Below are 11,682 nucleotides of genomic sequence, written 5' to 3'. Positions count from 1 at the left end.
TCGCGTGTAGGCGGCCGACGTGCGACGCAAGGGAGCGGCGGCATCTGTTCTGTTCAGAGATAGCAGCGGCACGCACGACCCGACGGGGCGAAGGAACCCGTGACGTCCCGCGGGAGCGAAGAAACGAGCCGCGCGGCTACACGCGGGCCGCCACGTCGAGCGCATGCGGCGCGCACACGACACTCGTACAACGAGACAGGAATCGGCTTTATAAGACGCGACGCGGTGCTCCATCCGAGGCACCGCACCGCATATCCGACGGCCGAGGCGCCACCGCACCAGACGCACGCGTGTAGGCGGCAGCAGCACCTTTGCCGGACGGATCCGCCCGCCTCCTCGGAGCGTGAGCAAGGAAGAAACACCCGGGAAGCGGCGGAGACCAACTGGGAACTTCCTCTTCTTCCGCCGGTCCGTCCAGGCTCTGCGACATGGGCGCGAATGGCGCGCTGGATGACGCGCCCGCGGCCGTGGCGGGGGAGCAGGAGAGGCCGCGGGCCGATGGGGAGGAGGAGGAGGAGGAGGGCGGGGCGACGGTGTTCCGGGGCACCAACTACTCGCTGCCGCGGACGATCGCGGCGCTGGCGCTGTGGCTCGGGGGAATCCACTTCAACGTCCTCCTCATCCTCGCCTCGCTCTTCCTCTTCCCGCTCCGCCTCGCCGCCCTGTGCGTCCCGTCCCTTTCCAATCCTTCCTTTTCCTTTATTATTCTCTTTTTTCTTTCGAGCACTAGCATAGCAGGAGGCGAAAGAGCATCTCCTTTCCTTGCTTCTTTTTTCTTCCATGGCTCAGTGCTGACTCCTTCCGTGATGACGATGCAGGGTGGTGGCGCTGCAGCTCATCTTCATGGTCATCCCCCTCAACGACGAGGACAAATTGGGCCGCAAAATCGGCAGGTCCATTTCTCTCCACCGACTCCCTTCAATTATTCTGCAAACTGCTACTACAATTTGCTCGGTTTTATTCCTTCTTGGATGCTCAACCGATGGCTCTGCTATGCTTGCGGTCGCAGGTTCATATGCAAGTACGCCATGGGCTACTTCCCGATTAGCTTGCATGTGGAGGACTACGACGCCTTCGATTCCAGCAGGGCTTATGGTAAGCTTCCTCGGAATCAGTTTCCATATATGGATGCAATGATCATCATATCTAGCTCTTCACTAGATTTCCCGGGCTAATTCGGTGTTGAGCCGACGATTCAACGGCAGTTCCGCTGCTGACGATATCAAAAGGGCAAAGAAACAGAAATCTGTTTGGTAGAAAGTTTGTGCCTGACTATCTTGTGCAATGTGTTTGCAGTGTTTGGCTATGAACCGCATTCTGTGCTGCCAATCGGCGTGGCGGCTCTGGCTAATCATGTCGGGTTTATGCCTCTGCCAAAGCTCAAAGTCCTTGCGAGCAGTGCGGTAAGCTCCCTGAATTTGCTTGCAGCACAATGCCGCTGATTAATTTAGTTCCATCGTTAGTAGGCTGTGTTACTTATTCTGTTGATGGTTCATTTGTGCTAGGTGTTCCACACCCCATTCCTGAGGCAGATATGGACATGGATAGGACTGATTGCTGCAACGAGGAAGAATTTCTACTCCTACCTTGCAGCTGGTTACAGTTGCGTTGTAGTGCCTGGAGGTATACAGGAGATTCTTCATATGGATCATGATTCCGAGGTTTGTGCTTATGACACGTCGATGACATCCTTTATCGTGTCATTCATTGACGAGGAGCATTGACTTTCTGAGTTAAAATAATCTTTATTACTCACTCTTCCTAAGTTAAAGTCTGTCCAACCCTTGCGTGTTTTGCAGGTTGCTTTCCTTAATTCAAGAAAAGGGTTTGTCAAGATAGCTATGCAGGCTGGCTGCCCTTTAGTCCCTGTTTTCTGCTTCGGACAGGTAAAAAGCAACATTTGATTGCTTTAACTGTAAATGTTGAAAGCAAACTTCTAGGAAATTGAGTTTCCCAAACTTGAAAGCATATGCTACTCACTCAGGGAAACTATGGAATAGGATTAGGGTCATGTCTCTACAAAATCAACCGTATTCTTCATTTCTTATCGTTGAATACATTCCTGAAGAATTACTAATGCTGAGTATCTGTTGTTATCATCTGGTCAGAGCAAAGCTTACAGGTGGTGGAGGCCAGGAGGCAAATTGTTTGTGAACATTGCTAGAGCACTGAAATTCACTCCTATTATCTTCTGGGGAAGATACGGGTAACTCCCTGCGTGTTGATATAATTATTGTTGAATTTGCGATATCGGTTTGGATAGCTTTTCATCATCTACCGGCACATCTGGATGCAGGACACCGATCGCTTTCTCGGCACCTATGCATGTGGTTGTTGGTAGACCCATTGAGCTGAAGAAAAATCCTCTGCCTACCATTGATGAGGTGAAAACTCATAATCACGCAACCGCTGCCAGGAACAATTTTGTCAATCTATCGAAAAGCTAGTGGAGGAAAATAAGTTGATTATTTGTAGGGCTAATCTTATAGTTCATCTCAGCCGTCTAAAAACAAGTTTCCTCATTGTCGACAGATAAACGAAGTGCACGGACAATTCGTCGGCGCCTTGCAAGAACTGTTTGAGAAGTACAAGACGAAAGCCGGATATCCTGGCCTCCATCTGAGAGTCCTGTAATACTTTCTTGTGGAGAACAAGTTTCTTGTAACATCACGGCAATTCACCGACGCTTGCGGCCTGTTCGATCATTGCACGATCGTTAGCATGATGCTCGGGTTCCTTGAGTTGTTATACTGCCATGATGGTGGTACTGGCGCATGTTTGATGATCAATAACAGGGCGCCTCTGATGTAACAGAATTGCCGCTGGCTGCTCGTAATAAGTACTGTATATGATGAAGCCTTATACAGGTCGATCCTTCAGAGGGGATCTTGGTTCGTTCTTTGCTTTTATGTTTGGATGACTGCTGATCTGATTCTGCAAGATATGAGCTACACGCATTAGCCGATTGTGTGAACATATCCACGGAATATGTCAGCATGTCGTCATGTGGTTGGTCGGTCGTCCTAATGTTTCGGTCGTCCTGATGTTTCTATCCCTGCTACTTAAAAAGAAGGTAAGTAAGAGACCCTGTATAACGCCGAACACCGCGACCTGCAAAATAATTGTCAAAATCGGGGCGTGGCATAATTCGTATCCCAACCCGTGAAAACGCGGGTTCCCCTTCTGCCCGTCTGCGCCCTGTATATAGAGGAAGCTGATCCTGCTTGGTCATACACGTTCCGTAAAAAAATTGCGGGGCGCGGCATAATTCGTGACCCAACCCGTGAAGACGCGGGTTCCCCCTCGGCCCGTCTGCGCCCTGTATATAGAGAAAGCGGTTGGGGTCTGCGCCCTGTATATAGAGGGAGCGGTTGGGCGAGGGGGGCATTACAGCCTGCGCTTTTCCCCACACATCGCCCGCCCCTCTCTCCCTCGCCCCGCGCTTTTCCTACCCCTCGCTGCCGGGCCGCCGCCTACAATTCCGCACAAACTAGCCAGCAGGATCACGCCGGAGGGCGGTCCCTCGAGCTTGGCCTCCGCCACTTCCTCCTGCGTCGGCGGGCGGAAAGTTACAGATTGGCAGTTGTTCGACGCGGCGGCCGGATTTGACGTTTCCGGCCACCGGTGGCTGCGCCAAGCCATGGATTGGTCGGGGAGCACCCCGCGCAGCCCCGGCAAAGCCCCAACGCCACATGCAGGTGCGGGTTCGTCTTGTAGCCGCTGCCGTCGGTTTGCCGGTAAGGATTCGGTCGGCCGTCCGTCGGGCTCGGCACTCGCGCAGCGGCTTGTTGGCTCGTCGATGCCGCTCATACAATGCGATGACTGCACGCGGACGGTGCTGCGGCTAACTTCTGGCACGCCGAAGCACCCCGGATGGATGTTCTTCAAATGCAAAAATGACGGGGTATGTGTTGTTTCCATTCGGCTTTGTCACCGTATTCTTCGGTTCAATTACGATAGCTCATTTTGAACATTGTCATGTGTGTAGAAAGATGTGATAACCCACAAGTATAGAAGATCACAACAATTTTCGAGGGTAGAATATTCGACCCAAATTTATTGATTCGACACAAGGGGAGCCAAAGAATATTCTTAAGAATTAGCAGCTGAGTTGTCAATTCAACCACACCTGAAAGACTTAATATCGCATCAAAGTGTTTAGTAGCAAAGTAGTATGGAAGTAACGATAACGGTGGCAAAAGTAACGGTAGCAGTTTTGTAGCAATCGTAACAGTGTCAACGGGAAAGTAACTAAGCAAAGATCAATATGTGAAAAGCTCGTCGGTAATGGATCAATGATGGATAATTATGTCGAATGACATTCATCATGCAACAGTTATAACCTAGGGTGACACATAACTAGCTCCATTTCATCAATATTATATAGGCATGTATTCTAAATATAGTCATACGTGCTTATGGAAAAGAACTTGCATGACATCTTTTGTCCTACCTTCACGTGGCAGCAGGGTCCTATTGGAAATTAAAGGATATTAAGGCCTCCTTTTAATAGAGTGCCGGACCAAAGCATTAGCACTTAGTGAATACATGAACTCCTCAAACTACGATCATCATCAGGAAGTGTCCCGACTATTGTCACTCCGGGGTTACCGGATCATAGCACGTAGTAGATGACTATAACTTGCAAGATCGGATCAAGAACACAAATATATTCATGAAAACATAAAGGGTTCAGATCTGAATTCATGGCACTCAGACCCTAGTGACAAGCATTAAGCATTGCAAAGTCATAGCAACATCAATCTTAGAACATAGTGGATACTAAGGATCAAACCCTAACAAAACTAACTCGATTACATGATAAATATCATCCGACCCATGACCGTCCAGCAAGCCTACGATGGAATTACTCACGCACGGCAGTGAGCATCATGAAATTGGTGATTGAGGATGGTTGATGATGACGCCGGTGACGGACTCCCCTCTTTGGAGTCCCGAACCGACTCCAGATCTGCCCTCCCGATGAAGAACAGGAGGCGGCGGCGGCTCCATATCGTAAAACGCGATGAATCCTTCCCTCTGACATTTTCCCCCCGAACATGAATACATAGAATTGGAGTTGAGGTCGGTGGAGGTCCAGGGGACCCCCAAGGTAGGGGGCGTGCCATAGGGGGTGGGCGCGCCCTCCACCCTTGTGGACAGTCGGTGGGTCCCCCTTTGTTGATTCTTTCGTTAATATTTTAATTTATTCCAGAAGTATTCTCTATGAAGTTTCAGGTCATTTCGAGAACTTTTATTTGTGCACAAAAATAACACCATGGCAATTCTGCTAACAACGTCAATTCGGGTTAGTTCCGTTCAAATCATGCAAATTAGAGTCCAAAACAAGGGCAAAATAGTTTGGAAAAGTAGATACGATGGAGACATATCAACTCCCCAAGCTTAACCCATTGCTTGTCCTCAAGCAATTCAGTTGACAAACTGAAACTGATAAAGAAAAACTTTTACAAAATATGTTTGATCTTGTTGTTGCAAATATGTATAACCAGCATTCAGGTTTTCAGCAAAGATCATGAACTATCCATATTCACAATAACCTTTAGGTATCACGTTTACTCATATCAATGGCATAATCAACTAGCAAGTAATAATAATAAATCTCAGATGGCAACACTTTTTTAAAATAATCATGATATGATATAACAAGATGGTATCTCGCTAGCCCTTTTTGAGACCGCAAAACATAAATGCAGAGCACCCTTGAAGGTTAAGGACTGACTAGACATTGTAATTCATGGTAAAAGAGATCTAATCACAGTCATACTCAATATCAATTAATAGAAATGCATACAAATGATAGTGGTGCTCTCTAACTGGTGCTTTTTATAAGAGGATGATAACTCAACAATAAAAGTAAATAGATAGGCCCTTCACAGAGGGAAGTAGGGATTTGCAGAGGTGCCAGAGCTCGAGTTTTTGAAACAGAGATAAAAAATATTTTGAGCGGTATGCTTTCATTGTCAACATAACAACCAAGAGATCTCGGTATCTTCCATACTAGATACGTTATAGGCGGTTCCCAAACAGAATGGTAAAGTTTTTACTCCCCCTCCACCAACAAGCACATTCCATGGCTAGTCCGAAACAACGGGTACCGTCCAACTAACAACAATCCTGGGGTAGTTTTGTTTGAAGTTATATTTTGATTTGCTTTGAGCATGGAACTGGGCATCCCAATTACCAGGCATTTTCTCGTGAATGACGAGCGGAGTCCACTCATCATGAGAATAACCCACCTAGCACAGTCGCTACATGAGCGATTCGGGCATACAAAACATATTGTCATTTGAAGGTTTAGAGTTTGGCACATGCAAATTTACTTGGAACGGCAGGTAAATAACGCATATAGGTAGGTATGGTGGACTCATATGGAACAACTTTGGGTTTATGAAAGTGGATGCAAGAGCAGTATTCCCACTTAATACAAGTGAAGGCTAGAAAAAGACTGGAAAGCGACCAACTAGAGAGCGACAACAGTCATAAACATGCATTGAGATTAACCAACAATGAATGCAAGCATGACTAGGATATAAATCACCATGAACATAAATATCATGTAGGCTATGCTGATTTGTTTCAACTGCATGCGTGAACATGTGCCAAGTCAAGCCACTCGAATCATTCAAAGGAGGATACCATCCTATCATACTATATCACAACCATTTTAAAAGCATGTTGACACGCAAGGTAAACCATTATAAACTCCTAGCTAATTAAGCATGACATGAGTAATTATAATCTCTAATTGTCATTCCAAACATGTTCCATTCATATTCGGCTGAATCAGGAATGATGAACTAATCATATTTACAAAACAAGATAGGTCGAGTTCATGCCAGCTTTTCTCATCTCAATCATTTTGTCAAATATCGTGATTATTGCCTTAACTTGCATGACTGAACGATATGAATAATAATAATAATAGTGCATGTGCATTAGACTAAGCTGGAATCTGCAAACATTTATTCAAAGGAGAAAACAAGGTAATGTAGGCTCTTTGTTAGATCAACAATAATGTATATGAGAGCCATTCATCATTTTCATCGTGGTCTTCTCCTCTCGACCCCCAAAGAAAAGAAAACGAATTTCAAAGAAACACACTGAAATGTTCTTGGAGTTTTTGTTTTTCTGAAGAAAGTAAAACAAGAACTATTTACACGGGAAAGCTCCCAACAAGCAAAAGAAGAACGAGAAATTTGTTTGGTTTTTATTTTAGTAGTACTGTGATGTCTGCTAGAACTACGTCGGTATTTCCCCAAAGAGGAAGGGATGATGGAGTATAGCGACGGTAGGTATTTCCCTCAGTGATGAGACCAAGGTTATCGAGCCAGTAGGAGAACCTCCTCACACCACGTAAACAACACCTGCACACAAATAACAAATACTCGCAACCCAACGTGTTAAAGGGGTTGTCAATCCCTTTCGGGTACGGCGCCTTAAGATAGGAAAATAACGTGAGATAAAAGTGGTAGATAGGATAAATAGATCACGGAACATATAAATTGCAGCAAGGTATTTTTGTATTTTTGGTTTAATAGGCCTGAAAATAAATGCAAAGGAAAATAGATCGCAAAGGAAAATGTGATGAAAAGAGACCCGGGGCCGTAGGTTTCACTAGTGGCTTCTCTCGAGAAAAATAGCAAACGGCGGGAAAACAATTAGTGTTTTGCAATTGATAGAACTTCAAATAATCATGACGATATCCAGGGGATGATCATTATATAGGCTTCACGTCCAATATTAGTAGACCGACTCCTGCCTGCATCTACTACTATTACTCCACACATCGACCGCTATCCAACATGCATATAGTGTATTAAGTTCATGGAGAAACGGAGTAATGCAATAAGAACGATGACATGATGTAGACAAGATCTATCTGTGTAGAGATAGACCCCATCGTTTTATCCTTAGTAGCAACGATACGTACGTGACATTTCCCCTTCTGTCATTGGGATCAAGCACCATAAGATCGAACCCACTACAAAGCACCTCTTCCCATTGCAAGATAAATAGATCAAGTTGGCCAAACAAAACCCATATATCAGAGAAGAAATACGAGGCTATAAGCAATCATGCATATAAGAGATCAAAGAAGACTCAAATAACTTTCATGGATAAAAACATAGATCTGATCATAAACTCAAAGTTCATCGGATCCCAACAAACACACCGCAAAAAGACTTACATCATATGGATCTCCAAGAGACCATTGTATTGATAATCAAGAGAGAGAGAGGAAACCATCTAGCTACTAACTACGGACCCGTAGGTCTACAAAGAACTACTCACGCATCATCGGACAGGCACCAATGGAAGTGGGGAACTGCTCCGTGATGGTGTCTAGATTGGATCTGGTGGTTCTAGACTCTGCGGCGGCTGGAATTGATTTCTGCCAACTCCCCTAGGGTTTCTGGAATATTGGGGTATTTATAGATCAAAGAGGCGGTTTAGGGGGCACCCGAGGTGCGCACAACCCACTAGGGCGCGCCTGGGCCTCCTGGTGCGCCCTGGTGGGTGCTGACCACCTCGAGGCACCCCCCAGGTGCAACCTTGGCCCACTAGATGTCTTCTGGCCAAAAAACTCCTCAAAAAGTTTCGTTGCGTTTGGACTCCGCTTGGTATTGATTTCCTGCGTTATAGAAACATGCAGAAAACATCAACTGACATTGGGCACTATGTCAATAGGTTAGTACCAAAAGATGATTTAAAATGACTATAAAATGATTGTAAAGCACCCAAGAATGATAATATAACAGCATAGAACAATGAAAAATTATAGATACCTTGGATACATATCAGCATCCCCAAGCTTAATTCTTGCTCGTCCTCGAGTAGGTAAATGATAAAAACAAATTTTTCGATGTGGAATGCTGCCTAACATGTTCATCACATTTATTTTCTTTATAGCATGGACATATGGACTTTTATATGATTCAAAGAAATGTTCTAGTTTTGACATGAAGACTTTAATACTCAAGCATACCAACAACCAACCATGTCTTTCAAAATATCAACACTAAAGCAAGTTATCCCTAGCCCATTATGCTAAATCATTGATCCATTCATGAAACACTCTCGAAGATTAGCTACACCCAATGCTCAAATACGATCATCGTGCCCCTTAGTTGGTGCTTTATAAGAGAAGATGGAGACTCATATTCAAAATAAAAATTACAAGTAAAAGAAAGGCCCTTTGCGGAGGGAAGTAGGGATTTGTAGAGGTGCTAGAGCTCAAAGCTTAAATTGAGAGATAAAAAATATTTTGGGAGGCATACTTTTCCCACCAACGAAAACGACTTAGAGATCTCAACACTTTCCATGCCAGATACATCCACTAGTGCAGAACCGGCCTTTAGTGCCGGTTCGTAACGGGCTTTAGTGCCGGTTCGCCAACCGGCACTAAAGAGTGGGGACTAAAGGTCCCCTCCCTTTAGTACCGGTTCGTCACGAACCGGCGCTAAAGTGCCACCACGTGGCACGAGCCAGGCCCGTTTGCGTGGAGGGCATTAGTATCGGTTGGTAACACCAACCGATACTAAATGTTTGGGTGTTTTTTTTAATTTTTCTTTAATTTTGTGTTTTCAATTTAATTTAGTGATTGTTTTACATTATAATGAGTTGTTAAATCATTAGGTGAAAGTACCGCGGATTAGTTTTGACTGGATGCATTATTGGATATCTCTATAGCTAGCTAGCTAGAGTATGCCATATCCATATTATACTTGATCAACTATAATATATACGGATATGGCATATACTTGATCACTTAGGTAGGATTCATCCAGCTGAAACTAATCTGCGGTTTCTTTCATTAAATGATATAATAATTAACTAGCTATCTAATCACCACCAGCACTACTAGCTTAAAGAAGAAACATTCACTTGTACCAGAAGCAAAAATATTATCGATCGAGTTCAACATGATTGTCATGATATTATAAGCGTTCATATATAACACCACAAACGCAAATCACTTAAGTTCAGAACGAAGAACACGGACATGAAAGGACAAGTACTATTTAAGAGCAGCATGAAGAACTAGCTAAATCACTCCTGCTAGCTACTCTCTCTCTGGTAAAATAGCATAGAACATGTATAGCTTTCCTGATTGATCATACTGGAGCATGCCGATGAACCTGTCTCTTAATCGTGGGCTGCGCTTCTCATTGCTGCCCCCTAGTACTTCTCTGTAATCATTAACAATTTTCCTCCAATCTTTCACTATTAAGCATTCATCGCTTCTAGAAATCCTGAATGCATTCATGTGCAATGCATGATATCTTGGCCGTAAGCTAACAATTGACATCTGACCTTTAGTCTCGATCCCCTGAGGCACAACTGTCATCGGGAGTCCCTGTTGAAGAACATTGTATAGTACTTAATTAATATAGTTAGCAATGAAAGTTTAGCAAAAAAATTATGTATGCAAAATATGCACTGAGGACAAATAGTAAATATCTTACCATCATTCCTAAATAGATGTGACCGTAGTTCAATACCATCACTATTGGTCGCACGTTTTGAGTACTAACATTTCTAAGTGCAGGAAGAAAATTTGTCTTGACAGTATGAAGATCCTCAAGCCATGAAACATAATGACTTATCTCCTCGCAGTTTAGTTCAGCTCCGGGACAGTAGTAGGTCCTGTCTACCAAGCGCCGGACATGTTTGGTTGAATGGAGATAAGCTGTCAATAGAAATTAGTTGTCAGTTATTTTTGAATAAGCAATATCAAAGACAAAAATATAGTTGAGAAGAACTCACATAATGGTAGAACTGGAGGCGTCTGCACATCGACCCATATGTCTCTATTACTTTCAATATCATCTTCCAGACGAATATCAAAGGTGATAACCATACCAGGCTCAAATGCATAAGCCTTGCATAGTGCTTGCCAAGTTTTGCATTCAAAATAGGTGCACGTGTGTGTATTGTATACTTTGACGTTGAAAGTATAACCATCATGCTCAGTTTTCAGATGAGCTCTCTTTACCTCCATAGTTTCCATATCTTTGAAACCTATCTTATCCAAGACAAAAATTCTTGCATGGCACGGGATGCGCTAGTAGAATAGTGAAAATTAAAAATTATAAGACAGGCAAATGAAGCATATATAAGTCATGCTTAATTACGAAAACATACTTGTCGTTGTGACTTACTGTATCGAATTCGAAAGTCTCATCCAGCTTGATGCTGAATCGCCTACCATCAACAAGGAAATTTCTGTCGCACTGGCCGCGCTGGTCTTCACAGTATTCACACATAATGAAATTTTTTCCGTCGTGAGACGATATTTCCTATGTTCATATTAGGCGAAACATTAATCACTTACTAATTCAATTAATTCAACTACTTCTATTAATTCAACTAAGCATTTACTAAAATAAACTAGTTATATTAATTCAACTAGTTCAAACTAAGCATATACTAAAAATAAACTAGTTTTATATATTAATTCAACTAGTTCAACAAAGCATTTACTAAAAATAAACTACTTCTATATATATATTAATTCAACTAGTTCAACTAAACATTTACTAAAAATAAACTAGTTATATTAATTCTACTAGTTCAAACTAAGCATATACTAAAAATAAACTAGTTCTATATATTAATTCAACTAGTTCAATTAAGCATCTACTAAAAATAAACTAGTTC

The 11,682-nt window shown here is 43.4% G+C and overlaps 1 protein-coding gene across 1 annotated transcript; it reads left to right on the top strand.

Moving 5' to 3' along the window:
- Positions 1 to 242: 242 nt before the first annotated feature.
- Positions 243 to 2,899, top strand: LOC119340063 (diacylglycerol O-acyltransferase 2D-like). The gene is made up of 9 exons (XM_037611976.1): positions 243 to 664; positions 819 to 893; positions 1,010 to 1,095; positions 1,297 to 1,403; positions 1,506 to 1,661; positions 1,800 to 1,886; positions 2,109 to 2,206; positions 2,297 to 2,384; positions 2,533 to 2,899. The coding sequence occupies exons 1-9, from the start codon at positions 429 to 431 to the stop codon at positions 2,632 to 2,634; spliced, it is 1,035 nt and encodes a 344-aa protein (XP_037467873.1). The 5' UTR covers positions 243 to 428; the 3' UTR covers positions 2,635 to 2,899.
- Positions 2,900 to 11,682: the final 8,783 nt, after the last annotated feature.

This window comes from Triticum dicoccoides, chromosome 7B, assembly GCF_002162155.2.
Source record: "Triticum dicoccoides isolate Atlit2015 ecotype Zavitan chromosome 7B, WEW_v2.0, whole genome shotgun sequence".
Taxonomy (NCBI): domain Eukaryota; kingdom Viridiplantae; phylum Streptophyta; class Magnoliopsida; order Poales; family Poaceae; genus Triticum; species Triticum dicoccoides.
This window is presented reverse-complemented; position numbering and strand designations above follow the sequence as displayed.

Excerpts from the sequence above, each read along its gene's own strand:
- LOC119340063 (XM_037611976.1), top strand. The coding sequence starts at position 429 with ATGGGCGCGAATGGCGCGCTGGATGACGCGCCCGCGGCCGTGGCGGGG. Across the intron at positions 1,404-1,505 it reads AAGTCCTTGCGAGCAGTGCG|GTGTTCCACACCCCATTCCT; the intron begins GTAAGCTCCCTG and ends CATTTGTGCTAG. Across the intron at positions 1,662-1,799 it reads ATATGGATCATGATTCCGAG|GTTGCTTTCCTTAATTCAAG; the intron begins GTTTGTGCTTAT and ends CGTGTTTTGCAG.